Source organism: Bos javanicus, chromosome 22 (genome assembly GCF_032452875.1).
Source record: "Bos javanicus breed banteng chromosome 22, ARS-OSU_banteng_1.0, whole genome shotgun sequence".
Taxonomy (NCBI): domain Eukaryota; kingdom Metazoa; phylum Chordata; class Mammalia; order Artiodactyla; family Bovidae; genus Bos; species Bos javanicus.
The window spans coordinates 50,952,224-50,978,107 of NC_083889.1; the positions used below are offsets into that span (position 1 = coordinate 50,952,224).

A 25,884-nucleotide genomic window follows, 5' to 3' on the forward strand; every position below is an offset into this window, starting at 1 on the left:
CTGGGGCATGGGAGCAAAGAGGCGGAGGATGTCCATCTCTCGACTCTGGATCTGTCGTGATTGGAGATCCAGCCCACCAGTCCCACATCAGACCCGTAGAAGAATCTCTTTCCGCCCCCGACATTTCCCCCCACTCACCCCCACACACACACTCACACTGGGGAACACAGACTGGTCACTATCTGCCCTGCCACTGTCTCAGGCCGTGCTGGGGGCTGCCAGGGATCCTGGATACACACCTTCTTCATCCCCACCCTCATCTTAGTTTTGAGAACTTTATATTGGGTGGAGAAACAGCCCAGAATCCCCTTGTGGGTCTGTGGGAAAGTGGGTAGAAGTCTCTGGCTCAGAGCTGATGAGGGGGCGGACCTGGGAAGGAAGGGGATAACGTCTGTTTCAGTCTCTACCTCAGGGCGCCTTGAGGTGAGGATATTGCTGAAAGGGAAGTGTGACATCTGAATACCCTTTTCACCTTAGCTTTTGCAAGACCCTCTCTGCATAGGACAGCAGCTGGAGAGCAGAATCTCTTCAGACATAGGGAAAAAAGAAAACAAAAGCAAGCAGTGCATAGAACCAGGTTCAGAGAAGGGTGGAAACTGTCATGTGGCAGGTGGGGCACCTTAACCTGAAGACCGTGCCTGGGCAGTGGTAGCACCTGGGCTGGGCCTGTTTTCAGCTACAATGCCCCGGCCTCCTGCTGTTTAATTGTCTGTCTCCTCCTTTCCTGGCTTCCTCCTCCACCTCCTACTTCTTGGGTGGTGACTAAGCAGCCAGTGAGAGTGAAGGAAAAGTGAGCACCCTGTTCAGAGCGCCAGCCCTGTGGGCTGGAGCCATGGCTCGTCTCCAGATTGATGAAGGAGCCTGGTCCCAGGCCATGGCTGCCCTGACCTGGCTCCTCCTTAGTGAGGCTTCTTTCTCTGTGGGTCTGTGCGGCAGCGTCTAGGAGGCTCAGCCAGAAGTGGTTGCTCCTACGTGCATTATTTAGTCCCCCTTAGGAATCGTCTGAGAGTAGCCAGGGCTGCCTCAGGTATTGGAGAGACACTGCTCTGGAGGGTTAGAAATGTCCTAGGTTGCCGAGCCCTGGGTGTAACCAGGGAGCAAACTCCGGCCCTTGGTAGTGATCACTGGTCCCCTTCTCATTAGGCTGTCTGTTCCTTGCTGGAGAATTTGTCCACAAAGAGTTGCCAAGATAGCTGGGCCAGGAAGAAAGCGTCGTAGCCCTGACCCAGACGCCGTTGCCGACCCCGGGGCACTCTGGCTGTCGACCAAGCGGCTCAAGATGTCTGGTGGGGCCAGCGCTACAGGCCCAAGGAGAGGGCCCCCAGGACTGGAGGAGGCAACCAGTAAGAAAAAGCAGAAGGATCGAGCAAACCAGGAGAGCAAAGACGGCGATCCTAGGAGAGGTGGGAGTGGCATTCCTGGAGCCTTTGTGGCCTTCTCCTCCTCCCTTCCTATTGAGCATACACATGGGGGGTTGGGAGATGACTCTTTTTGTTCTTCCTTCCATCCTCATCTGATGCTGAGAGATGGATCAGTGGCAGGCTGGGTACAGCATCAGCTTTCAAGTTTGTAGTACTTGACTGAAGTCCTCAACATGGTGTTTGATGGGGTGTTCGAGTCTCGGAGGCTACCTGTCTATCTTCGTTTCCCTGTTCTTTCCTTTGTTGTCAGGGTCAGCATTCACTCCTCGGGAGGAGCAGACCAAAGAGGGTGAGTAAAGAATAGGCCTTTTGGATGCTAGAGTGCTTTGGTTGGTGGGAGAGTGGTGGTGGGCGCTGTGGGGGTATAGCCCTTGTCTAGAGCAGTTCCATTAGGGCTGGTGTCTGGTACCTGCTGATCCTCACCAGAAGCTCACCGAGACCCTCACAATCTTTTGGTCACTCCCTGTATAGACTTAGGGCTCGATTGGAGGCAGAGTGCTGATGAGGTGATTGTCAAGCTGCGCGTGGGAACCGGTCCCCTGCGGCTGGAGGAAGTTGACGCTGCTTTCACAGACACGGACTGTGTGCTGCGGCTCCCAGGTACGTCCCTCTGCTCCGAGGCCAGCAGTGTATGTGAGCCCCTTGATATCCCCTGCCCCAGCTGACTCCTCCACTCTGTTGCCAGATGGTCGGCAGTGGGGTGGTGTTTTCTATGCCGAGATAGAGAGTTCTTGCACCAAAGTGCAGGCTCGCAAAGGTGGCCTCCTGCAGCTGTCACTGCCCAAGAAGGTGCCTCTGCTTACGTGGCCCTCTCTGCTGGTAAGTCCCAGAGTGGTGGGAGGGGAGAGGCAGGGATCCCCAGTGTAGTTGACAGAGCCTGACTGCTGTATCTCTGGCAGAAGAAACCTCTAGGGACCCAGGAGTTGGTGCCAGGGTTGCGGTGCCAGGAGAATGGGCAGGAGCCATCTCCCGTTGCCCTGGAGCCAGGCCCTGAGCCCCGGCGGGCTAAGCAGGAAGCCCGCAACCAGAAGCGGGCCCAGGGCCGTGGTGAGGTAGGCGCTGGGGCTGGTCCTGGGGCCCAGGCAGGGCCCAGCGCCAAGAGGGCCGTGCATCTCCGCAGAGGGCCAGAGGGGGAAGGGCCCAGAGATGGCCCTGGGCCTCGGGGTGATGCCCCCCAATTCCTGGCTGAGCCGGCCACCCAGGTGAGAGTGGGGTGCCTGCTTGGGGATTGGGAGGTGAGGGGGGAAGGGTGTGGACTCCAGTGGAGAGGGAGCCGCCCGCCAGACCCAAGGCTGATCTTGCCCATGATCTCGCCATGAATAGGCTGAGGCTGAGGAACAGCTCCGTGTACCACCACTGACCCCCCAGACCTGCCTCCTGGGCTCAGAGGAGAATCTAGCACTTTTGACAGGAAAGAAGGCAGCAGCCCCCAGGAGCGACCCAGTGTCCCCTACCGTGGCTCGGAGCAGAGACCCTGAGAAGGACGATTGTTCCAAGGAGGAGATGGCAGTGGCCACAGATGCTGCAGCCTTGGTGGATGGTAAAGGTGGGGCTGGGGTTGGGCAGGCCGAGCTCGAGCTGCAAGGTGGGTGGGTGAGTGGGTGGGCAGGGAGTAGAATAGGAACAGGCTGGAACTTGTCCTGGGTGGCATTGAGCTGTGGTCTCAATATAGAGCCCGAGTCCACGGTGAACCTGGCATTTGTCAAGAATGATTCGTACGAGAAGGGGCCGGACTCAGTGGTGGTGCACGTGTATGTGAAGGAAATCCGCAGGGACACCTCTCGAGTGCTCTTCCGTGAGCAGGACTTCACGCTTATCTTCCAGACCAGGTGGGTGGGTGGGCAGACCTGGGGCAGACAGTGTGCTTCAGGCAGGGCAGTGTGTCTCACGCTCCTTCTCCTGCCCTGCCCCTGCAGGGACGGAAACTTCCTGAGACTGCATCCGGGCTGTGGACCCCACACCATCTTCCGTTGGCAGGTGAAGCTCAGGTGGGTGGTGCCCAGCCCCGCCCCTCTGCCTGTCCTGCTGCCCTGCAGTTCATGTCCCTGGGCCGTCTGGCCACCAGAGGCCCTGAGTGCAGCCTTCCCCTGCAGGAACCTGATCGAGCCCGAGCAGTGCACCTTCTGCTTCACGGCCTCGCGCATCGACATCTGCCTCCGCAAGCGGCAGAGCCAGCGCTGGGGGGGCCTGGAGGCCCCGGCTGCACGAGGTCTGCCCACGAGCTCCTTTCGTTGCCTGGTCCTTGGGACTCGGACCCCCACCCCCTGCCACATGCTGCTAACCACCAGCCCCCCATTCCCCCTTTTTAAGGTGCAGTGGGTGGTGCAAAGGTCGCCGTGCCGACAGGTCCATCCCCCCTGGATTCAGCCCCACCGGGAGGTACACCCCATCCCTTGACAGGCCAGGAGGAAGCCCGGGCCGTGGAGAAGGAGAAACCCAAGGCTCGATCTGAGGACACAGGCCTCGATGGGGTGGCCACCCGCACCCCCGTGGAGCATGTAGCCCCAAAGTCAGAGCCACACCTGGCGTCGGTGAGAATCTCGGGGTGCAGAGGGCCAGGGCTGGAGGCTGGAGAGCTCAGGGCTGCTCTCTCATGCTTCTCTTGCTCCCACAGCCCAAGCCCACATGTATGGTGCCTCCAATGCCCCACAGCCCGGTGAGTGGAGACAGCGTGGAGGAAGAAGAGGAGGAAGAGAAGAAGGTGTGTCTGCCAGGCTTCACCGGCCTCGTCAACTTAGGCAACACCTGCTTCATGAACAGCGTCATTCAGTCTCTGTCCAACACGCGGGAGCTGCGGGACTTCTTCCATGGTGAGAGCAGCACCTGGAGCCCAGGGACGGGGGACACCTGCCCCCGCTCACATCTCTGCTGGGCTGCTGTCCCTAGACCGCTCCTTCGAGGCTGAGATCAACTACAACAACCCGCTGGGGACTGGTGGGCGTCTGGCCATCGGCTTTGCTGTGCTGCTCCGGGCGCTGTGGAAGGGCACCCACCATGCCTTCCAGCCCTCCAAGTTGAAGGTGATCTGTGGCCACTCCTGGAGAGGGTGGGGAGGGCCAGCCAGCCGGTGCTGGGGCTCTGGGCTCACACCTTGCCCATGTATCCAGGCCATCGTGGCGAGCAAGGCCAGCCAGTTCACAGGCTACGCCCAGCACGATGCCCAGGAGTTCATGGCTTTCCTGCTGGATGGGCTGCACGAGGACTTGAACCGCATTCAGAATAAGCCCTACACGGAGACTGTGGACTCAGATGGGCGGCCTGATGAGGTCAGAGTTGGGGGCAGCGGTGCGCCTGTGTCCCTCCCGTCCCGGCCCCCGGATCTCCTCGGCCCTCACCACTCTGCTTCTCAGGTGGTGGCTGAGGAAGCCTGGCAGCGGCACAAGATGAGGAACGACTCTTTCATCGTGGACCTGTTTCAGGGCCAGTACAAGTCGAAGCTGGTGTGCCCCGTGTGTGCAAAGGTGTGACGGGCTCCCTAGAAAAAAAGGCACCCCCTCGCTTGTCCTGGTTAGCCTACTCAGAATGGGCTCAGAGGCGCGGGTACCTTTAGGTGCTGCAGAGCACAGTTTGGGCAGAGAAGCTCGGGCGAGGCCTGAGGCCCTGTGGGCTGCAGAGGTCAGGCTGCAAGGGCTTCCTGACTGAGGGGAAAGCGCTCTTTGGGTGACTTGAGATGGAGTGGGGTATGGGAAAAATTGGAAAGGCACATGGGAGGGGCCTGGCGGAGCAGGCTTCCAGTGTCAGAAACAGGGATCCTTCTCTCGTACCGGTTCTCCTGGTCTGTCCAACATACTCAGCCTGAGGCTGGGCGGTGAGGCCCGAGAGCCATCCCCGGGCTTGGATCGGGCGCTCTGGGCACCAGCAGCCTGCCCCTCCACTCCCTGTGCGGCCACCCAGTGGCACCTGTGCATTTGCAGGTCTCCATCACTTTTGACCCGTTCCTGTACCTGCCAGTGCCCTTGCCCCAGAAGCAAAAGGTTCTCCCTGTCTTCTATTTCGCCCGGGAGCCCCACAGCAAGCCCATCAAGGTGAGAACTTGGCCTGTACTTCCGGGCTATGGCCTTAGACCCTGGCCTCCCTCCCCGACGGACACTCTCCTCTTGTCACCACAGTTTCTGGTGAGCGTCAGCAAAGAGAACTCCAGTGCGAGCGAAGTGTTGGACTCCCTATCTCAGAGTGTCCATGTGAAGCCTGAGAACCTGCGTCTGGCTGAGGTGTGTCTGTCCTTCCCTGCCCCTTCTGCACAGGGATGTGTGTCTGTGTTCGCAGCACACAGATAACGTGTGTGCAGTTGTTAGCATCTGTATGTGTCCACGCAGATGTGCATGTGACTGCACAGACAGGTGGGATGCTGCCAGATGAGGCGTGGTTGAAACCAGGCACTTGGGCGATGCACATGAGGTTCCCTCAGTTCCCTGCCATCATCTGAATATATTCCCCCTCTTGGTGGTGGCCCCCAGCTGCTCTTCTTTAGATAAGGACCTTGGGCCACAGGACTAGCCGTCCACCAGCTCTGGTTCTTCTGCATTGTGCTTCTCCCTCCTGTTTTCCCCGATCTGTGTGCTGCTGCCTGGCAGTGTCCTGTTCCTCACCGGGGTAGAGGTTGGGGCACACTTCTTGGAAGGTGGCCCCTTCAGAGTAACCACGTTGCAGTCTCCACAGGGCCCACTGGGGTGACAGCAGGGTTGAGGCCCTTGGTGTGGAGAGCTGGTACGGTTCATAGCTGTCCCAATCCTGATCTTACATCCTCTGTATGCACCAGGCTCCTTACTCTATTGGGCACTGAGGCTGCTGCCAGTGGAGGCGTATATTTCTTACCCCTGACAAGTCCCCAGTGATCCAAGATCAAGGCCAGATCTTGTGGTTTGGAGCAGGGCTAGGGGAAGTGCTCGTCCTCACATCGGATCTGTGTGTTCTCTATCCCCAGGTGATTAAGAATCGCTTCCACCGTGTGTTCCTGCCCTCCCACTCACTGGACACCGTGTCCCCGTCCGACACACTCCTCTGCTTCGAGTTGCTGTCCCCAGAGTTGGCCAAGGAGCGGGTGGTGGTGCTAGAGGTACAACAGGTGAGTAGGGGCCACCCCGCTGACCCAGGGTCCTGGGGGGGGCGGGGATGGCCTGCCTGCCCCGCCTGCCCTCGCTGAGCCAGGCCACCCACCCCAGCGCCCCCAGGTGCCCAGCATCCCCATCTCCAAGTGTGCAGCCTGCCAGCGGAAGCAGCAGTCAGAGGACGAGAAGCTGAAGCGCTGTACCCGGTGCTACCGCGTGGGCTACTGCAACCAGTGAGGACTCCCGTGTTGCCCCGTCCCTGCTCCTGCTTCCACCTGCCACCTTACCTCTTCATGTAAAGCCTGGGTGTCTTAAGTCCTCTACCTGTCCCCATCTGCTGCCACTCTCCCAGACCCCTGGGGAAGCTGGGCTGGCCCTGGTGCAGAGGTAGGGCTGAAGCCCCCTTCTTCCCTCCACTTTCCTTCCAGGCTCTGTCAGAAAACCCACTGGCCTGACCACAAGGGCCTCTGCCGCCCCGAGAACATTGGCTACCCCTTCCTGGTCAGTGTCCCCGCCTCGCGCCTCACCTACGCCCGTCTCGCTCAGCTGCTAGAGGGCTATGCCCGGTAAGTGCCCAGGACCTGGGTTAAGGCGGGGTGGAAGGCAGAGGCGCCAGCCATGCTGGTCTGGATTCTTACTGGCTTTTGCGGCCCGTCGCCAGGTACTCTGTGAGTGTGTTCCAGCCGCCCTTCCAGCCCGGCCGCATGGCCTTGGAGTCCCAGGGCCCTGGCTGCACCACGCTACTCTCCACTAGCTCCCTGGAGGCCGGGGACAGTGACAGGGACCCCATTCAGCCACCAGAGCTCCAGTTGGTGACCCCTGTGGCTGAGGGGGACACTGGGGCCTCCCGGGCATGGGCATCCCCTGATCGGGGCCCTGTGCCCAGCACCAGCGGCATTTCTTCTGAGATGGTGGCCAGTGGGCCTGTTGAAGTTGGCGCCTTGACTGTTGGTGAGAGGGTGTCCCGGCCTGAAGGTAAAAGTCTGCTGAAAGGCTCTGGGGTAGGGAAGGTAGGGGAGAGCTGGGTCAGGCCCTGGTAGACAGGAGAGCTCCGATTATTGTGTCCTTTCTCAGCTGCTGTGCCCGGGTACCAACACCCAAGTGAAGCCCTGAGTGCCCACACTCCACAGTTCTTCATCTACAGAATTGATGCGTCCAACCGAGAGCAGCGGCTAGAGGACAAAGGTTGAGGCCGGCAGGCGGGGGAGCCCTGGTGTGGGTTGGGCCGGCAGCTCCCCACAGCAGTGTGACTCCCCTCCTGCCCGTTTCCAGGAGACGTCCCACTGGACCTGGGAGACGACTGCAGCCTGGCCCTGGTCTGGCGCAACAATGAGCGCCTGCAGGAGTTTGTGCTGGTGGCCTCCAAGGAGCTGGAGTGCGCCGAGGACCCTGGGTCTGCCGGCGAGGCTGCCCGTGCCGGCCACTTCACGCTGGACCAGTGCCTCAACCTCTTCACACGGCCGGAGGTGTTGGCACCCGAGGAGGCTTGGTGAGGCCAGGGTGGCCGGCAGGTGGGGGGCGAGGGCGCCAGGCGCTCTGCCACCCCTGACCGTGCCCCATCCCCGCTCAGGTACTGCCCGCAGTGCAAACAGCACCGCGAGGCCTCCAAGCAGCTGCTGCTGTGGCGCCTGCCCAATGTGCTCATCGTGCAGCTCAAGCGCTTCTCCTTCCGCAGCTTCATCTGGCGTGACAAGATCAACGACCTGGTGGAGTTTCCCGTCCGGTGAGCCAGGGCCCTGCTGCCTGCAGTCAGGGCTGGTGGTGGCGGCGGGGAGGGACACTTGCTGACTGGCTGACCACTCTCGGGCCGGCCCCGCAGGAACCTGGACCTGGGCAAGTTCTGTATCGGTCAGAAAGAGGAGCAGCTGCCCAGCTACGACCTGTACGCCGTCATCAACCACTACGGGGGCATGATTGGCGGCCACTACACCGCCTGTGCACGCCTGCCCAATGACCGCAGCAGCCAGCGCAGCGACGTGGGTGAGGGCACACGCGCCGACAGGACGGACGGGAGGGGCGGTGGCGCAGGCCCTGTTCACACTCTCCCCGCCTTGCCGTAGGCTGGCGCCTGTTCGACGACAGCACGGTGACAACGGTAGACGAGAGCCAGGTGGTGACGCGTTATGCCTATGTCCTCTTCTACCGCCGGCGGAACTCTCCCGTGGAGAGGCCCCCCCGGGCAGGTCACTCTGAGCACCACCCTGACCTGGGCCCTGCAGCTGAGTCAGCTGCCAGCCAGGTGAGGCACGGGGAGGCTTCACAGGCTAGGGGGGCCCAACTCTCAGATGTTGGGGGGCGGCGCATAGAGCACAGCTTCTTCTCCTTCAGCCCCTAAAGCCCTGGCTTTTTAAGCCACAGATGGGGTTCCCTCACATTGCAGCCTTAGCCAGAGCCATTACCGGCTGTAGGGACACTCACAGAGGCACATACACACCAACACGTGGCCAGGGGCGTGTGCATCAAATACAGGCCAGGAGCTGCTACAGACTTGACCGGGCTGTGAATGGACTGTACCCAGCACTCCCAGCTTTCCCTGTGCTGCTCCCCACACGCTGGCCCACAGACCCTCCCTTATGACTGTCCCCGAGTTCTGACATGCACTCAGGCCAGGGCTGCGCCAGCAGTCCATAGCCTTGTGTGGCCGTCCCCCTCTCTGAGGTGGGCATCTGTTCCTGCTGGGCCTTCAGGATCTTCTGTCTCTTGCTGACGTGGGTCCCAGGCCTGGTTGGTGGGCACAGCCCCAACTCTTTCCTGGACTAGTCTCCTCCTGGCGCTGCTCTCCCTTCAGCCCTCTATGCGCAGACTCTGAGACTGTGATCAGGATCTGCACATAGGTGGGAGGGAGCCAGGAGATGACTCTGGGCTTGGCAGTTATGTCCTCCATGAGCCAGTCTCCTCTGTGGGGAGCCTGGGCTAAAACACTGACCGGCTAGCCCCCAACACTAACTGCACCCCAACGGGAAGCTGCATGTCCACTGGGGGGTGTCCTGAGGCCACAGTGCCTTCAGGGTTCACCTGTCACGGTTGGTGCTCTGTCTCAACAACCCAGCGAGTGACCCACTTGGCTCCTGCCTGCCCTCTGTGCCGCCTGACCTGGGATGTAGGGGGTTAGCGCCAGTTATCTTGGGTGGGACTGTTGTGGCCAGGGGTCTTAGGGACACTGGGTCTCCCTCCCCACTCACCCCTGCCCTGGGCGCTGATGGCCGTTTCCGCACACCGTAGGCTTCCCGGATTTGGCAGGAGCTGGAGGCCGAGGAGGAGCCGGTACCCGAGGGGCCTGCACCTCTGGGTCCCTGGGGGCCCCAAGACTGGGTGGGCCCCCCGCCACGTGGCCCTACCACACCAGACGAGGGCTGTCTCCGATACTTTGTTCTGGGCACCGTGGCAGCTTTGGTGGCCCTTGTGCTCAACGTGTTCTATCCTCTGGTATCCCAGAGCCCTTGGAGATGAGCTCACCGGCAGGCAGCTGCTGTGAGCTGGTCCACCTACCTTCCCCACCAGGCCATGCCTGCCTCTGTGGTGGGGACTGACTTGGGGCTCAGTGGGTGCCTCTGAGGGGACAGGGTGGGGACTGTGGCTCTTGCAGGGGCAGAGCATCCCAGGGTGGGTATCCCTTCCAGCCGTCTGTCCGTTTGTCCTGCTGCTCCTACCCTTGACCTAGGGCTTAGCCCTACTCAAGCAGCTTCTTGTATTTAAAGTGTTAATAAAGCGAGACTGTTCAGGCCCGATCTCGTCTCTCTGTCTCAACGCCGCTGCTGTCTGCGCCTGCCTTGGGGCCCTCCCCTGGGTGCCAGGGCTCAAAGCCAGCACCCCCGGGATGCCAGGCGGCATACTGGGCAGCCCCCAACCCCTGTCCTCATATTCTGTTGCAGGGACTAGGCCCTGGCCAGGCCCCCGAGGTGGCCCCCACGCGGACAGCCCCTGAACGCTTCGCCCCCCCTGTGGACCGCCCAGCCCCCACCTACAGCAACATGGAGGAGGTCGATTAGCAGGTCCCTGGCTGGTGGGGGGACTGGGTTTGTGGGATCCCCCCCAGAGGGCCAGCGCTTTGCCGCTTCTCCTTCTCTAACCTAGAGGACACTGGCTTCGTCAATGGGGAGTTGGGGGGATGATTTGAGGGTGGAAGCCTCACAGGTTGGGACCTCTTGTCACCTTGACCCACCCCCCCACCCCAACCAGTGGGCCTTGGCTTCTCCAGCCACCCCCAGTGCTGCGTGGTTTGATTCTCAGTTGTACCTTCGGTTCTTTCTCACTCGCATTATAAACGTTATAATTTTATTCTAAAAAACTGTAATTTTTTTTTTGGCATTTTGGAAGTGATTGCTGCTGTTTAAATATATTTTAAAAATAAATGACAAATAAGCAGACTTAGTCACTGTGATACACTAGGTCCTGTGGCCACCTCCCCTTTGCAGCATCTGTGTGTGAGAGAGAGTGAGTGAGTGAGTGTGTGTCAAAGATCCTGTAAAGTGCTCTGGTCTGAGGAAAAATGATGAGGTTCCAGTTCAGGCCCTTTGGATCATAAAGCCAAGCCCCCAGTGCCAGCAGATGTTTGGGGCCTGACTTCTGCCCTTTGATTCCACTGATTCTGAGTCCTGCCTGGAGGCAGCTATGGTTGGCAACATCAGTACCTCAGACCCAAGAGGTGGACTCTACCCCATGAAACTCCAGAAGCTGACAGCATGGAATAAAAGGTGTAGGCACTGGGGCTGACAAACAGATAGCAGGTCAGGAAGGACTTATTGGGGAACAGGAAGGACATGTGGGTGGAGGGCAGTCCCTCCTTTTCTCAGGTATTTCTTTGCTGTAGTTTGCAAAACATCTGGATCCCTTGGGAGAATAGAGCAGGAAAAAAACTGGGTTTTGGGGAAGGAGACCCTGCTCCAAAAGGATAGGCAGAGAGGACCAGAGCTAATCTTGGCTGGCTTCCTGTGGAAGGGAGGGTGCAGGCCCCTGCCAGGCCATTTCCTCCCTTGATTCCTTGAGACTTTGGCTTCTGGCAGGTATCCCAGGCTGTTTGCCCACAGTGGGTCAGCAGGCATGTCCCAGCACACTTGCCTTTGTGCACACATACTGCAAGGCAAGGGCAAGTCTCGTGAGACTTCCGTCTCCAACTGCACAGGGTTAGGAGTGGGTATCTCCAGCTGGAGGGGGATGGGGAGCAACAAAGTAGTCATAGGCAGGTGTTCAAGCAAGCCAGAAAGAGTGTAAGGCAGGGAAGGGTGGGGCAGGGCCCTGCAACCGCAGTGGTCCATCCCTGCCCCCAAGCCTGGGTCAGTGTTACGAAAAGCCCAGCATGTGGGCCCTGCTAGTACCCCTCAGCCTTGGCTGGAGTTAGGGGGTGGTGGTGAGCAGGAGCTCCTGGAGAAAGCTAACCCTGTGACCAGAGTTGGTTATTTTCTATTGGAATAATAGCACAAGGACCACGTGGGGTTACTGGTCATGGAGAGGGGCCTGGAGAGCTGGGTGTGAGGCCCTGCAGTAATAGTGGAATTGCTAAGCTGGCTGTTGGTGCTGACACACTGCTGGAGGAGGGTCTGCTAGGTGTGGGCAGCAACAGGATTGTCCTGGGCCTTCACTGGGTGCAGCCCTAAGTGTCTGGACCCTGGTGGGCTGCATGTGCTGGATGCACTGCTTAAGGGGCTCTGTCCCCCTCTGACCATAGCTCTGCTGCTGCTGAGCCTGCCCCATGACCCTTCCCCGGGCCGGGCCTCCGCACAAGGCTTCTCTGAGTCTCAGCTCTATGGCCACTGCCGCTTCTGCATTATCAGGCTATTCTCCTTGTTTCCTCCTCTGTCCCACCTTATCTCAGCTTTGATAAAACATCCTGTCCAACACCTATATATGAATTTCAAGGTCTGATCTTGTGGTCCTCCTGACATGGATGGTTTGGTAAGGGTGCTAAGTATGACTTTTTTTTTTTTTTTTTGCCGCACCGCGTGGTTTGTGGGATCTTAGTTCCCCGACCAGGGACGAAAACCCAGGCCTTCACCAGTGAGCTGCAGAGTCCTAACCACTGGATCACCAGGGAATTCCCAGAGAAGATTTTAAACCAAATCATCACAGAACGTTTTGAGGTCCCTCCTGGCCAGGTGTGTGGTGAGGTGGGTGCTGAAGAAGTGAAGTGCCAGACTAGTGGGGCCCATCATATGGGCCATTTCAGACATTCTCTGGAATCTTTAACAGGATTTCCCGGGCTTCATTTTGTTCAACTGTTTCCATGACAACTCCAAAGCTGTGACGTCAGAAAGATGATAGGGACTCACATATTCCCAAGAACAGAACTGGGATGGTCACGAGGGTTCCAGGGCTGAAAGGGAAAGGTCGAAGAGCAAAGGCCCATGTCTATGTTTGTTTCCTGATCCGCGGCAAAGCACCTCCTAAAAGCCCGGTCGCCACTACGAAGACGGAAGTGAAGCGTCCGGAAAGGCCGCCCTCAGCCCTTTAAATGGAGCTAGTAACCCTAGAGAGCCCCACCCCCTCCCGCCAAGGAAGGACACTATTGGCTCTCCCTGACAGCATTGCTCTCCTATTGGTCCGTGGGCTAATGCCAACGTTCAGATTGGCCCCAAAGTTTTCTTTCGGTTTCCGGCGTCCCAGCAATGGCGGCTCTGGACTCCTTGTCGCTCTTCACTGGCCTCGGCCTGAGCGAGCAGAAGGCCCGCGAAACGCTCAAGAACACGGTTCTGAGCGCGCAGCTACGCGAGGCGGCGACCCAGGTGCCAACCTAAGTCCCTGGCCCCGGCTGCCGACTGTGCCCCAGCGCAACGCCGGGTCGGGTCCCAACCCCAAGCAGCCCACCTTGTCTTGCCCAGGCTTTTCTTACTGGGCGTGGGGCTTATCTCTGACCCCTCTGACCCCAGGCGCAGCAGACTCTGGGCTCCTCCATCGACAAGGCTACCGGGACCCTGCTCTATGGATTGGCCTCCCGACTCCGGGATCCTCGGCGCCTTTCTTTCCTCGTGAGCTACATAACCAGTAGGAAGATCCACACTGAGACCCAGCTGAGCGGTGAGACCCCTCCCTGACCTGCGCTTCCACCTCAAACTTCTCTCAGCCCAGACCCCTTTCTGTCCCTTCTGAGAAGTCCCTCGGTGTCTCTCTAGATTACTAGTTCTCTAAACCGAGGCCCTGGCACTGACAGATGGAGAGGGCCACCTCCGGTGAGACTGACTTAGAGAAACCTAGGTCTGATGAGGAATTTCCCTCAGAATACATGCTTCTTTCCTGAGGCCTCAGAGCTTCTCTAGAGGGGCACGACTTAATTTCCCAGGAGCCAAATTTATTGGGGTTTCCTGGATGGATTAGGGTCTTGTCTTATTTCTTGGAGCTGAGATGCCACAAATCCGTTCGCTCTTTTTCAGCTGCCCTTGAGTATGTGCGGAGTCATCCCTTGGATCCCATCAACACTGAGGACTTCGAGCAGGAATGCGGTGTGGGCGTTGTGGTGACCCCAGAACAGATTGAAGAGGCCGTGAGTCTTTCCCCAGCCATCAGTTACCTCCTTAGGACTGACCCTGAACAGGAGTGGCTCAGCTTTTCCAATCAGGAAGACCCCAGGGTGAGAGTGTGGGTTCCCGGAGCATTTCTGAACCACATGGTTTGGCTTTCTGTAGGTGGAGGCTGCCATAAATCGCCACCGAGCCAAGCTCCTGGTAGAGCGTTACCATTTCAGCATGGGGCTGCTGATGGGTGAGCAGGGCCTAGGGCAAGGGACTATGTTCTTCTCGCTGGACATGCCTTTTCTTCTGGGGATGAGTGAGAGGGAGGTGGGAGGAGGAATAGGAGCACCTTAGAAGTGGTCTCGCTCTGGTTTCTGAGGTCAGCCAGGCCCTTATTCTTGGGAAAGAGGATGGGAAATGTCCTGCTTTGCCTTTTTGCATCTCCTTCTGTCCATGTTTCTAGGAGAGGCTCGGGCTGCACTCAAGTGGGCAGATGGCAAAATGATCAAGCATGAAGTAGACATGCAGGTGGGTGCCTCTTTGAGCTGAAGCAGGCAAAGGCCCTGTCAGAATGTCGAGTCCACTGAGGGGTACACAGGGCTGGGAGGGGAAGAGAGCCTGTTCCTCTTCTCATGGTGGATAGTAGTGCCTAGGGTAGAGGGGGGAGCACCTGGCGAACAATCAAAGACCCGGGCCCCTGGGTTATGCCTAATTTGGGATGAGTTGCTTTACTCTGAACCTCAGTTTCCTCATCTTGTAAATAGGGGTGATGTGGCCTTCATCTCAGGATGCTGGCAGAGAATCACAGGAGGGTGATGGCTGAGGTAGATGGCTTATCTCGATGCTGGCCCCACAGTTCCTCTGTGTAAATGGCTGTTTCTGTTACCTGAGCCTAATATGGACCCTCAGGAGGGAAAGAGTATTTGAGGCCACAGAAACATGTGACGAGCAGAGGTGGGATGGGCTAGGTAGGTTTTTCAAGGTGGTGCTGGTAAATAGGCCCAGGAGCCCTTTGGTGGGTGTGTGGGTGGGACAAGTCATGGCGTCCTGTCCCAGCTCTGACTCTGGTCTCTGCTCAGGTCCTCCATCTTCTGGGTCCCAAGACAGAGACTGATCTGGAGAAGAAGCCCAAGGTGGGACTGAGTATGGTCTGGGGTCCCTGGGGAGGAGGTAGGGTAGGGTGAAATTTCAGTTTGGGGAAGGGGGTATTTGAATCCAATAATCCTAAGACCTTGACCAACTTTTGAACTTCTCTCAGGTGGCAAAGGCTCGGCCAGAAGAGACAGACCAAAGGACAGCAAAGGATGTGGTGGAGAATGGTGAGAGGCTTGAGGCTCCTGTTGCATTCAGCTCCCCGATTTCTGGGTTTTCCACCTGCTGGATCCTTACAGCCCAGTCTCCTCAGGCTGTCATTTACTCGTCTGTCTTCTGCTGCAAGACTGGAATTTCTGGTGTTTCCTTCCTTTCCTTTACTCAGAAACTAGCCAGAGGAGGCCTGAGGAGTCTGGCTATGTATCTCTTGTTTCTGGGGTTGGAGGAAGAGGGGACTGCTTGGTTCTGTTCTGGTTACAGGATATGGATATTATTGACAGGCACCTCCTGGAGCTGGATGTGATAGCTGTATCCAGAGAATAAGTTTTCCTTGTTTCTTCTCTGCAGGTGAGGCTGTTGTTCAGACCCTGTCTCTGATGGAGCAGCTCCGAGGCGAGGCACTTAAGTTCCACAAACCTGGTGAGCATGCAGATTGAAAAACTCTGTGGAGGGCTGGATCTTGTTTTTCAATTTTACTAAGTATAGTTGATTTATAATGAGTAATTTCTGCTGTACAACAAACCAATTCAGTTATATATTCTTTTTCACGTTCTTTCCCATTGTTGTTTATCACTGGATGTTGAATATAATTCCTTGTGCTATCCCATAGGACCTTGTTGTTTGGTCATCCTACGTATTACAGTTTACATTGCTCATGCCAGACTCCCATTCTCTCTCTCCCTTTCCCCTCCTTTCCTTTGGAAACCACAAGTCTGTTCTCTGTGTCTGTGAGTCTGTTTTGTAGGTATGTTCGTTTGTGTCGTTATTTAGATTCCACATGTAAGTGGTATCATATGGTATCATATGGTATTTGTTTTTCTGACTTTCTTCACTTAGTATATGACAATCTCTTCAAGCCTGTCCATGTTGCTGCAAATGACATTATTTCATTCTTTCTGGTAGCTGAGTAATATTTCATTGTATCTATGTACCACATCCTCTTGATCCATTCATCTGGTGGTGGACATCTAGGCTGTTTCGATGTCTTGGCTATTGAACATAGCCAGGGTAAGGCTATTAAATGTAACCAAGACAAGGCTATTGAATGCTTTGAGTGTAGTGGTGTGTGTATCTTTTCAAATAATAGTTTTGTCTGGATACATGCCCACAAGTAAGATTGTTAATTCCTTTGCAACTCTCTTTAGTTTTTTGAGGAACCGCCATACTATTTTCCATATGGCTTCATCAGTTGACATTCTCAATATTGTAAGAGAGGTTCTTTTTCTTGTGCCTCCGAGGTCTTAGACCAATTGCTGGGTCTTAGTAGCAATTCTTATAGCCAAGTCCCTGGGGTTGGAAGCCCTGGGCTGTAGCCTGGTGTCATCAGGCTTGTTCTGGCCCTGGCAGGTGAGAACTACAAGACCCCGGGCTATGTGACCACTCCTCATACCATGGATCTACTGAAGCAGCACCTGGACATCACCGGAGGACAGGTGTGTGGCAGTATTGGCAGGCAAGCTATGCCATCATCACTTGCCTGCGGTTTGGGCTGCCTACATGCTACTCCACCTTACCTGTCATGATGGCCTCCCCAGGAAGGGTCATCCTTTAGTATAGTCTGAGCTCTGACCTGCTTCCTCTGCTCCCATTCCCCTAATCTCAGGTTCGTACCCGGTTCCCGCCAGAACCCAATGGAATCCTGCACATTGGACATGCCAAAGCAATCAATTTCAATTTTGGCTATGCCAAGGTGAGTGTGTCTGGGGACCTGGCAAGCAGGATGACTGCTTGTTGCTCCCATGAGCAGGTACCAGAGGGGTGTCTGTCCCTACTTTTCTTGCTGCTCCCATAAAGTGTCCCAGAGCAGAAAGAGGCCTTGAAGGGAATACCTAGAAATGTGTGACAGATACCTCAGAATCCACCCAATTGGGCTCATTGAGAAAAAGATCTTGGTGAGGCAGTAAGTTCAAATCTTGGGAAATTCCCAGTGCCACTTCTCGGAGTTAGGATGAGACTGTGTTGTATCTCACATTCGTATGAGATGCCTTGTTTAGGGCATTTAGATATAGGAAGGTGAGTGAAAGATATTTTCAATTCTGACATGGGTGAGCTCTGAGAAGGTCCCAGTTTAATGAGCTGGATCGTAGGAGCTGATGATAACGGGAGCTCACAGATACTGCAATTCTCCTAGGCCAACAATGGGATCTGTTTCCTGCGCTTTGATGACACCAACCCTGAGAAAGAGGAAGCAAAGTTCTTCACTGCCATATACGACATGGTGGCCTGGCTGGGTATGGGCTGGGGAGGGCCTGGGCCAAACTGATTATCCATGGGCCTCTCACTGGGCCACAGCTTGCCATTGGGTGCTCCTGCCTGGTTGCTAATACTGTCCCATTGTCCCCCAGGTTACACCCCTTACAAGGTGACATATGCCTCCGATTATTTTGACCAGCTGTATGCCTGGGCTGTGGAGCTTATCCGCAGGTGAGGCCACAGTATGGAGCCAGACAGGCTGACCAGGGTGCAGCCATGCCGGGCATTCACACCCCTTCCTCGTAGGGATCAGGCCTACGTGTGCCACCAGCGAGGAGAGGAGCTCAAAGGCCACAACCCACTGCCCTCACCCTGGAGAGACCGTCCCATAGAGGAGTCGCTGCTGCTCTTCGAGGTGGGGATCTGGGGGTGCAGTTGGGTCTGGGTGGGCCAGAATGCTGGGAATGAGATGCCGTCAGGCTGAGTTGCATCCCGAACCCTTGTTCCCACTCAGGCAATGCGCAAGGGCAAGTTTGCTGAGGGTGAGGCCACATTGCGGATGAAGCTGGTGATGGAGGATGGCAAGATGGACCCCGTGGCCTACCGCGTCAAGTACACGCCGCACCACCGCACAGGGGACACCTGGTGAGCGGGAGCTTGGGGTGGGCTTGCGGAGTTGGGGGCGGGGTGGGCCGTGGGTCGGGCAGAGTGGGGCTGGATGGTGGGGCCCACTGCCTGTGCCCTGCAGGTGCATCTACCCCACCTATGACTACACGCACTGCCTCTGTGACTCCATCGAGCACATCACCCACTCACTCTGCACCAAGGAATTCCAGGCCCGGTGAGGGAGCTGGGCCGGTGGGGAGGGGCGGGCCAGTGGGATTCCAGCAGCCCTTCCGGCAGTCTGTCCTGGGTTGGAGGTGGCCAGCCCTGACTCTGCGCCCCCACCCAGACGCTCCTCCTACTTCTGGCTGTGCAATGCGCTGGACGTCTACTGTCCCGTGCAGTGGGAGTACGGCCGCCTCAATCTGCACTATGCTGTCGTCTCCAAGAGGAAGATTCTCCAGCTTGTGGCGGCTGGCGCTGTGCGGTGCGTGTGGCTTTTTGGCTTATCAAAGGTTGGCGGTACTAGTAGCATGTGCCGCCAACGGCCTTCTCGTCTCCTCTTTGCCCACAGGGATTGGGACGATCCCCGGCTCTTCACGCTCACAGCCTTACGACGCCGGGGCTTTCCGCCCGAGGCCATCAACAACTTCTGTGCTCGGGTATAGCCCAGTGGTCTGGGTGGGCAGCTGGGGGCTGAGCACAGCAGTGTGTGGTCATGGCTGCGACTGAAGCTGACCTTTCCTGCTAGGTGGGAGTGACAGTGGCACAGACCACAATGGAACCACATCTGCTAGAAGCCTGTGTGCGTGATGTGCTGAATGACACAGCCCCTCGGGCCATGGCTGTGCTGGAGCCGTTACAGGTGGTCATCACCAATTTTCCTGCCACCAAGGTAAGTCTCCTTCAAGGTGTGTGTGTGGGGGGGAGCGGGGGAGGGGGGTGTGCACCTGGATTTGGGTGTGGGCATCCCAGTGCCTAGTGTGACTCACACTTCTGCGCCAGGCCTTGGACATCCAGGTGCCCAACTTCCCAGCTGATGAGACCAAGGGCTTCCATCAGGTTCCTTTTGGATCCACTGTTTTCATTGAAAGGATGGACTTCAAAGAGGTGAGTTGGGGGTGGGGTGAAGGGTCCGGTTTGCTCCTGAGCTCAGTCCTGAGGACCCATCATCCCTTCTTCAAACCAGTCTCTGCCAGACATAGGGGTGGAAGAAGCCTCTTGTGTTTCTGACCTTTGTAGCCTCTTGTGTTTCTCCACCTTCCTAACTCTAGGAGCCAGAGCCAGGCTATAAGCGCCTGGCATGGGGCCAGCCCGTGGGCCTGAGGCATACAGGCTACGTCATCGAGCTGCAGCATGTTGTCAAGGTGAGAGCCAGCTGCAGGCTTCCTGCTGCAGTGCCTGCTGGGGTGAGGATCTGGTGCAGCGTGCAGTCCTGGTAGCAGGGTCCAAGTCTGATCGCAGGCCCCGTGACTTCCCAGGGCCCCAGTGGCTGTGTGGAAAGCCTCAAGGTGACCTGCAGGCGCGCAGATGCTGGTGAAAAGCCCAAGGCATTTATTCACTGGGTATCACAGCCTCTGACATGTGAGATCCGCCTCTATGAGCGACTGTGAGTGAGCAGAGCTGGGGTTGGGGCAGGTTATGAGATGGGCATTGCTTGCTGTGGCTGCTCAGTGCAGTCTGACCTTCACTCTGGCTACAGATTTCAGCACAAGAACCCCGAGGATCCTGCTGAGGTGCCTGGTGGATTCTTAAGTGACCTGAACCCGGTAGGCTCATGGGGTATGGGGTGAGGGTGGTGGGCCTTTCTGGCTCGATAGCCACCTGAGTTCTCTGCCCACAGGCCTCGCTACAAGTGGTGGAGGCTGCATTAGTGGACTGTTCTGTGGCCCTGGCAAAGCCCTTCGACAAGTTCCAATTTGAGCGCCTTGGTTACTTTTCCGTGGATCCAGACAGCAACCAGGGACAGGTGCTTGAATCTACCTTTCCACCACAATGCCGATGGTAGCCGCCATTCTCTACCCCAAGCACTATGCTGACATTTTCTTACTTAATCCTCCCCACCTGCAGTGGGATCCACGTTCCACTGAGGAGAAAATAGGCTCAGAGGTTAAGGCTATGCACATTTTCTATGAACCCTTCCTTACTTATTCCTCAAGATAGGCTGGCATAGGGATTGTTATAATTCTTACAAAATGGAGACCCAGAGCCAGCCAGTCCTTTAACCAAAGTCAAAAAGTTACTGAGAACTAGAGTTCTTCGGCGCTCAGCTCCTCTGGGATGAAGTGAGGGTTGGAGTGGGGTGTCTGGTGAGACTCACCCGGGCCTCCTGGCCTGGTTCGGGCTTGGTGGTCATTCTTGCCCATCTGTCCTCCAGCTTGTCTTCAACCGAACCGTCACACTGAAGGAGGACCCAGGAAAAGTGTGAACTGCAAGTCCTGTGGACCTACCTCATCCTTTTGGAGGCTAGGGGTACCCAGACTCCATGTCAATAAAGAACAGCTGAATCCCCTGGAGTCTGTGTATTATCTCTCTGCTCTCCTAGCACCCGAGGGCCTTGGAGTCATGCCGTGGGGTGGAGGGAAGGTATACTGCACACAGAGCAGTACTGACAGCTTTGAAATCACCGGTGCACTTGGGGGAGAGGCCTGGGCCTGACTGGTACCTTCTGCTCCTAGTCTGAGGGAACCGTGGGTCCTGGATGCTGCTGCACCGTTAGAAGCCCTGTGTCAGAGGAACCTAGAAGGTTTGTGTCTGCCTGCATGCCTAGGCAGATGGAGAGGTCTGGCTCCTAGTCCAATCATCTAAAACTATTGAGCACCTACTATGTGCCAGGCACAGCAGAATGAGGAAGACCTGTGTGGTGCCCTTCTAAGTCCACCATCTAGTTGGGGAGACAGAGGGTGACCAGGCATTGTGCAGAAGACGTGGCCCTGGGGCCTGTGTGACGCTGATCCGGGGTTCCTGATCCAGCCTGAGCCTCAGAAGACTATTCTCAGGAGGTGCCTCCTGAGGGGAACCTCAAAAGACTAGGGGTTTGCCAGGAAGGAGGAACAAGTGCAAAGGTCCAGAGGCCTTTTTAAGAAAGGGTATATGGCAGTCTGTTCCCCTCTGGGGCAGTGTGGGCTACTGGTGAGGCCCGCATGTGCCTGCAGCTTTAACACCCTCCACATTTTCGCTGTATACAAACACCAGACTACCCGAGGCCCGCTTTAAGGTGGACTGGGCTGCGGAAGGTTCAATTAGGATGACAGCAGATGGAGGGTGAGGCGTGGGTCCCAGATGCTAGGGGGTCCTGGAGGAGAGTGACCTGGGGCTTCCCAGGTGGGTTGAGCAGCTGGAGGCGCTGGGCCTAGGTCAGAGGTTGTGGGGGCCACCTTAAGTAAGAGGCCGCTCTCCGCACCGCGTGAGGCTGCGCTAAGGAGGCCCAGGCAGGCGGCAGAAGGGTCCTGAGACTGAGCTTCAAGCCCCGGCCTGCCTTGGCTCCAAGGCTAGGCCGATCTCCGGCCCTGGCTCCGCCCCACGTGGAGGGGCGTCTGAGGGCGGGGCGCTCCGCCCTACACCCCAGGCTCTTGCCGCTACTGCAGCCCTACGCTCGGCCTCTCTCCTCGGCAGAAGCGTTCCCTTTAAGTCTGGCCAGGAGGCAGCCTTAATTCTCGCGGGATTCGACGCACCAATTATCGCGAGAGAGGCTTTCGGCACTCATTGGCTGTGAGGGTTGAATGTAAGATGGCGCCCAGGGAGCTGTGAGGGGAAAATCCTGTCGGTCTTGGAGCGGCGACGGCAGAACCGGGGCCCCGAGCGGTGCGGCGGGGCCGGCGGGTAGAACGGCGGCGGTGGCGGCGGCGGCGACGTCGCCGGGTGAGGACTCCAGTGGGGGCAGGGATGCAGCGGGGTTGCGGGCCTGAGACAGCGGGCCCACCCGACACAACGGCGGGCGGGGGCGGGCGGGCCGCTGCCGCTGGGCCCAGGAGACCTCGGGGCGGCTCCGGAGCCGAGAACGTCCCTGGGCTCGCGCGCCCCCGCCCCCTGGGTGGGGGAGGGGCGGCCCGGGGATTCGGGTGGGCGCGGCGCGCGAATGCGCGCTGGTGGGCGCGCGCGTCCGGGCCTGTTTATACGCTCGGGCGCGCGCGCGCTGTGCGGCCCTCCCGGTGCGCGTGGCCGCTGACGTGCGCGTTCCCGGCCCGGATATCTCGGCTCCTGGAGCTGCAGCCCGTGGGCCGCTGCGGCTTCCTGGGGCGCGCGCCCAGAAGTCGAGGGTCGCGGGCAGGCGCGCGCCGTGCTGTTGGGTGGCGGCACCGGTGCGACGGCGCGCAAGACACCCCAGCTGCGGGGAGGGGCGGCGGGCGGACGGGCGGCTTGCAGTTTAAAGAAGGTTGTGGGTTGGACCCTTGCAGCTCAGGTGACGTCCCCGGATCGCCGGGGCCTAGGCCTGAGGAGAAACCAACCTGCTTTGCGGGCTAGCTTGCGGCCCCGCTCCTCAGCGAAGTGGGCGAGATTGCTGGTACTCTTCAGAATGCGGTGTCCCGAGGCCCATGTGCGGGGTGGGTGCTTGGAGGGTGCTACCCTGATTCTGAAACCGATCGCTGTTTGTCTGAGGGCAGCGAAACCCCTCGACTTTTCTCACCTTGTTTTGATGCTTTGTGTTGGAAAGGGAAGGCAAATCCTAGAAGGCCCGTCAGTGATACCTGTTTTCTTGTTATTAGAAAGTAATTCTTCATTAAAGCGCAATTCTTACACGTCACCTCTGTGCGCTCCGGAAGGGGATCCGCTTCTGTGGACGCTGTGAAACTACCCGAGCTCTAAAATGCCGCTTTAAATCCTGAAATGCAGCCTTTTCCTCTGTGTGGTTGGGAGGGGCTTACTTGTACTCTCTTAGGTTAAAGGGCCCGCTATTGCTCAGCCAAAAAGTTGCCCAGAACAGAATTGAACAACCCGAGTCAGTGTTTTGCCTTCTTTCGTAATTCCAAAGATCCTCAGCAGAAATTCCTGAAATCTACCTGGAAAAGTCGCTTTTGATTTCACTTTAGGATTTCAGTCCTTTTCAGCGTTTTTTTTTGTTTTTTGTTTTTTTTAAAAATCCCTTTACTGTGTTCTGGTTTCAGGGAAAATCTAGGTTTGTTCAGAGAAATAGACACTTCTTTTTTCTAAGTCGGACTATCTGCTAGTTTATGTTTTACAGTCTTGCTTCATTAAATTTAAGGGAAAAGAAGCTAAGAGGAACTAAAATTAGCAATCAAACTTGAAAATGATGGGGGTAGTTTTTCCTAATATACGATATTATCTTAAGAACAAGTTAAAATTTGAAAAGAGGCTGGGGATGGAAGGACTTCTTTGTTCTGTCTTCTTCAGAATGTTACAAGTCTTAAGAACTCAGGACAAGCAGCAGAAATGTATGCACCATGGTGACTGGTGAGTTAAAATTATTCATATGCTGGGAATATGTGTGCAGTTTTTTTCCTGATAATATTGAAACATTACAAATCCTGCCAATCATTCTGGGTGCTGTCTGCCAGAAACGACTTGGTGCTAGAAAATTGAGTATGTGGGAGAACTGCATCTTCGAATCCAGCCAGTTTGCTGCTTGAACAGTTTTTTCCTCTTAAACTATGTCAGTGCAACTTTCAGGCTTTAGCATGACAAGGCATCACCTTTTCAAAGGATCAGAATGTTTCAAAGACAAGCAGCAAGTTTATCTAGGATACACTTAAAAATATTAATATACCATTTAAGACTACTTTTTCTGAAATTTTTAACCATTAACGTTTGAAGTCTGCATTTTAAATTGGTGTCTGTAGATAATACTTTTCCATAAGCTCATTAGCTAAAATTTCCCCATTACAAGATGTCCTACTTCCACTCCTCTGTGATGCATAATTAGTGTGTCTCCACGAACCTCTGCCTTTCCACAGCCCCTTTCCACATATGTTGCTATTTTAAAGAAAAGATCAAATAGTGATTGAAGTTTCATGTAAATTTGAATTGCTCCAAAAGGTAACCAAAGTTAAGGGGCTTTGGGTGTGGCTGTCCTCCATCATGACAACTTCAGAATCAGTGATTTCTTCCTTCAGGCTTGCATGCCTTCTTTAAGTTGAATCAAATACTAGTTTGTCTTTGATGTGCCATGCATCTTGCTTGTATACTTTTTAAATGGCCAGCCTCTCTCTGTAATGGTCTTTTATTTCTTTGCTTCAAATGTTAGGTGAACTCCTGTTCTTTTCCATTTCATTATAGGTAGGTGCCCTGCATTTTGTTCCAGATGTTTTAAGTCCAGGCTTCACTTAAATGCTTAGCTAGTTTTTTCCTGTCACATTGCATTGTGCTTTCTAATTGTAAGTGCATGAAGAAATGATAGATTAACCCCTTGCTTTGCTGAAAAGGGAACAAGAATGGTCCTTTGGTGTCACACTTTAGGCTAGTGCACAACTGTATGTAGAGCTGCTAGGCTGTGTCAGAAAGCTCTTTTTTTGGCATGTGTATGTGAAATATCTGTCTATACATATTAATTCAGTTGGTCTGTGTACAATCTAGTGAAAAATTTTAAAGTGAACCACTGTGTAACTAGCACCTCTTCAAGAAATAGAATAATGCCGCCACTTTTGAACCTTTCATGAGTCCTTTCTTGGTTATAGCTTCTCACTCCCTAGGGACAGTTACTATTCTGATTTCTGTGATAATCCTGTTCTTTGTTTTTCTTTTTACTACCTTTGTATCCCTCGACAACATAGTTTTATTTAATTTTGAATTTTATATAAATGGAGTCATGCTGTTTGTATCTTTTAGCATTGTGCTTGTGCTTTGTATCTTTCAGCATTGTGTGCAGCTGTGGTTCATTCATTCCCATTTCTGTGTAGTAGTCTGCTGTTCGAACAAACCATAATTTATTCATTCTATTATTGGTAGACATGTAGATTCCCTCCAGTTTGGGGCTGTTAACAATACTGTTATGAACATTCTTGTTTATGTACCTTTGTATGGGTGTGTGTCATGTACATGTAGGGATAGAATTGCTGGGTCATATTTTCAGCTTCATTTAGATAATGCAAACAGTTGTACCAGTTTACATTTCATCAGTCGTTGGTAGGAATGTGAATTTAAGTTCCTGGTTGAAAGTGTGTTGTCCACAACTAGATCCATAGTGAAAATACCCCTAAATGAGGAGCTTCTCTGTCTAGTGAATGTCCTAATGGGCTAATTTCTATCACAAACCCTATGGTGGGTTGATATCTTTAAGAATAGAACAGTGTCTCCCAATTTCCTTCTTTGAAATGATTCCTTAGTTGTTAATTAGGACAAATGTGACTGTGACTCTTGACTCCTTAAAATGGAAATTGATTTTTTTTTCCTTTGGAATGTGTTCTTCAAACCAGAACTAAGCTATCAGGATCCATTGCTAGTAGATGTGAACCTTGAGAGGGAGCCCAGAAGCACGACCATTGGGTAAATAGGAAGAGGAGGGCTCTGAGGCAGCTCTGAGCGTCTTCTCTTAGTTCATCACATGTTCAAGACCCACTCCGCAGAGCTGCATGGGGGAGCCAGGAAGAGCTATCAGATTTGAGGGCACTCAAGAAGGGGTGATTCCCCTGAGCACGTAGGCCTTCCCGTGGTACCTAAATAGAAAAAAAAAAAAAAATCAGCAAACAGAAATGTAGAATTGTTGCTTTGGAGTGACTTTTTCCTCTTGTGGACTAGAGGTAAAGTAATTGGAATGATGATTACTGTGGTATACTGACGACCTGCTCTTAGTTCTTGTAGAAGGAAGTATAGGGGAAATAACCCATAAAAATATGTGCGGTTATAGGGAAAATTTCCTGGGTCTGTTGGTGGGGGGTTGGTTCATCTGTTTATTGTTTTGCAAAGCAGCTG

At 55.5% G+C, this 25,884-nt stretch overlaps 3 protein-coding genes across 20 annotated transcripts in view; all 3 read left to right on the top strand.

Moving 5' to 3' along the window:
- The first annotated feature begins 1,279 nt into the window (after positions 1-1,279).
- USP19 (ubiquitin specific peptidase 19) lies at positions 1,280-10,836 on the top strand. 15 transcript variants are annotated; one of them, XM_061397548.1, is made up of 26 exons: positions 1,280-1,403; positions 1,672-1,710; positions 1,893-2,021; positions 2,107-2,240; positions 2,321-2,623; positions 2,745-2,967; positions 3,094-3,250; positions 3,338-3,409; positions 3,515-3,630; positions 3,732-3,952; positions 4,036-4,231; positions 4,308-4,441; positions 4,529-4,687; positions 4,772-4,882; positions 5,336-5,446; positions 5,531-5,632; positions 6,346-6,486; positions 6,584-6,702; positions 6,898-7,035; positions 7,131-7,444; positions 7,544-7,654; positions 7,742-7,958; positions 8,040-8,192; positions 8,289-8,449; positions 8,530-8,708; positions 10,342-10,836. In XM_061397548.1, exons 1-26 carry the CDS (start codon positions 1,280-1,282, stop codon positions 10,456-10,458), a joined length of 3,981 nt encoding a protein of 1,326 aa, XP_061253532.1. In that variant the 3' UTR covers positions 10,459-10,836. The 15 variants fall into 15 exon arrangements, with proteins under 15 accessions (XP_061253532.1, XP_061253535.1, XP_061253534.1 ...); XM_061397551.1 differs by having other exon boundaries at positions 3,738-3,952; XM_061397550.1 differs by having other exon boundaries at positions 2,745-2,961.
- Positions 10,837-13,026: 2,190 nt separating this feature from the next.
- Positions 13,027-20,534, top strand: QARS1 (glutaminyl-tRNA synthetase 1). Its single transcript, XM_061397571.1, has 24 exons — positions 13,027-13,188; positions 13,333-13,480; positions 13,834-13,943; positions 14,086-14,161; positions 14,375-14,439; positions 14,991-15,044; positions 15,170-15,230; positions 15,571-15,642; positions 16,570-16,655; positions 16,826-16,912; positions 17,354-17,453; positions 17,568-17,646; positions 17,722-17,830; positions 17,930-18,060; positions 18,164-18,256; positions 18,368-18,505; positions 18,593-18,680; positions 18,770-18,913; positions 19,024-19,128; positions 19,293-19,385; positions 19,500-19,627; positions 19,721-19,787; positions 19,862-19,987; positions 20,396-20,534. Exons 1-24 carry the CDS (start codon positions 13,072-13,074, stop codon positions 20,444-20,446), a joined length of 2,328 nt encoding a protein of 775 aa, XP_061253555.1. The 5' UTR covers positions 13,027-13,071; the 3' UTR covers positions 20,447-20,534.
- A 1,257-nt stretch (positions 20,535-21,791) lies between these two features.
- Positions 21,792-25,884, top strand: part of QRICH1 (glutamine rich 1) — a 42,269-nt gene continuing 38,176 nt past the window's right edge. Inside the window, exons 1-2 of one of the 4 annotated variants that reach the window (XM_061397569.1) lie at positions 22,199-22,319; positions 23,371-23,430. The gene's annotated coding sequence lies outside the window, so the exon portion shown is untranslated. Of the gene's footprint in view, positions 21,880-22,198; positions 22,563-23,370; positions 23,431-25,884 lie in introns of those variants that run through there. The other 3 variants (XM_061397568.1, XM_061397567.1, XM_061397570.1) reach the window with 3 other exon arrangements.

Coding starts and splice junctions, on each gene's coding strand:
- QARS1 (XM_061397571.1), top strand. CDS start 13,072: ATGGCGGCTCTGGACTCCTTGTCGCTCTTCACTGGCCTCGGCCTGAGC. Junction 13,944..14,085: donor CAGAACAGATTGAAGAGGCC/GTGAGTCTTTCC, acceptor GGCTTTCTGTAG/GTGGAGGCTGCCATAAATCG. Junction 14,162..14,374: donor CAGCATGGGGCTGCTGATGG/GTGAGCAGGGCC, acceptor CCATGTTTCTAG/GAGAGGCTCGGGCTGCACTC.
- USP19 (XM_061397541.1), top strand. CDS start 1,280: ATGTCTGGTGGGGCCAGCGCTACAGGCCCAAGGAGAGGGCCCCCAGGA. Junction 2,241..2,320: donor TTACGTGGCCCTCTCTGCTG/GTAAGTCCCAGA, acceptor TATCTCTGGCAG/AAGAAACCTCTAGGGACCCA. Junction 3,251..3,337: donor ACGCTTATCTTCCAGACCAG/GTGGGTGGGTGG, acceptor CTGCCCCTGCAG/GGACGGAAACTTCCTGAGAC.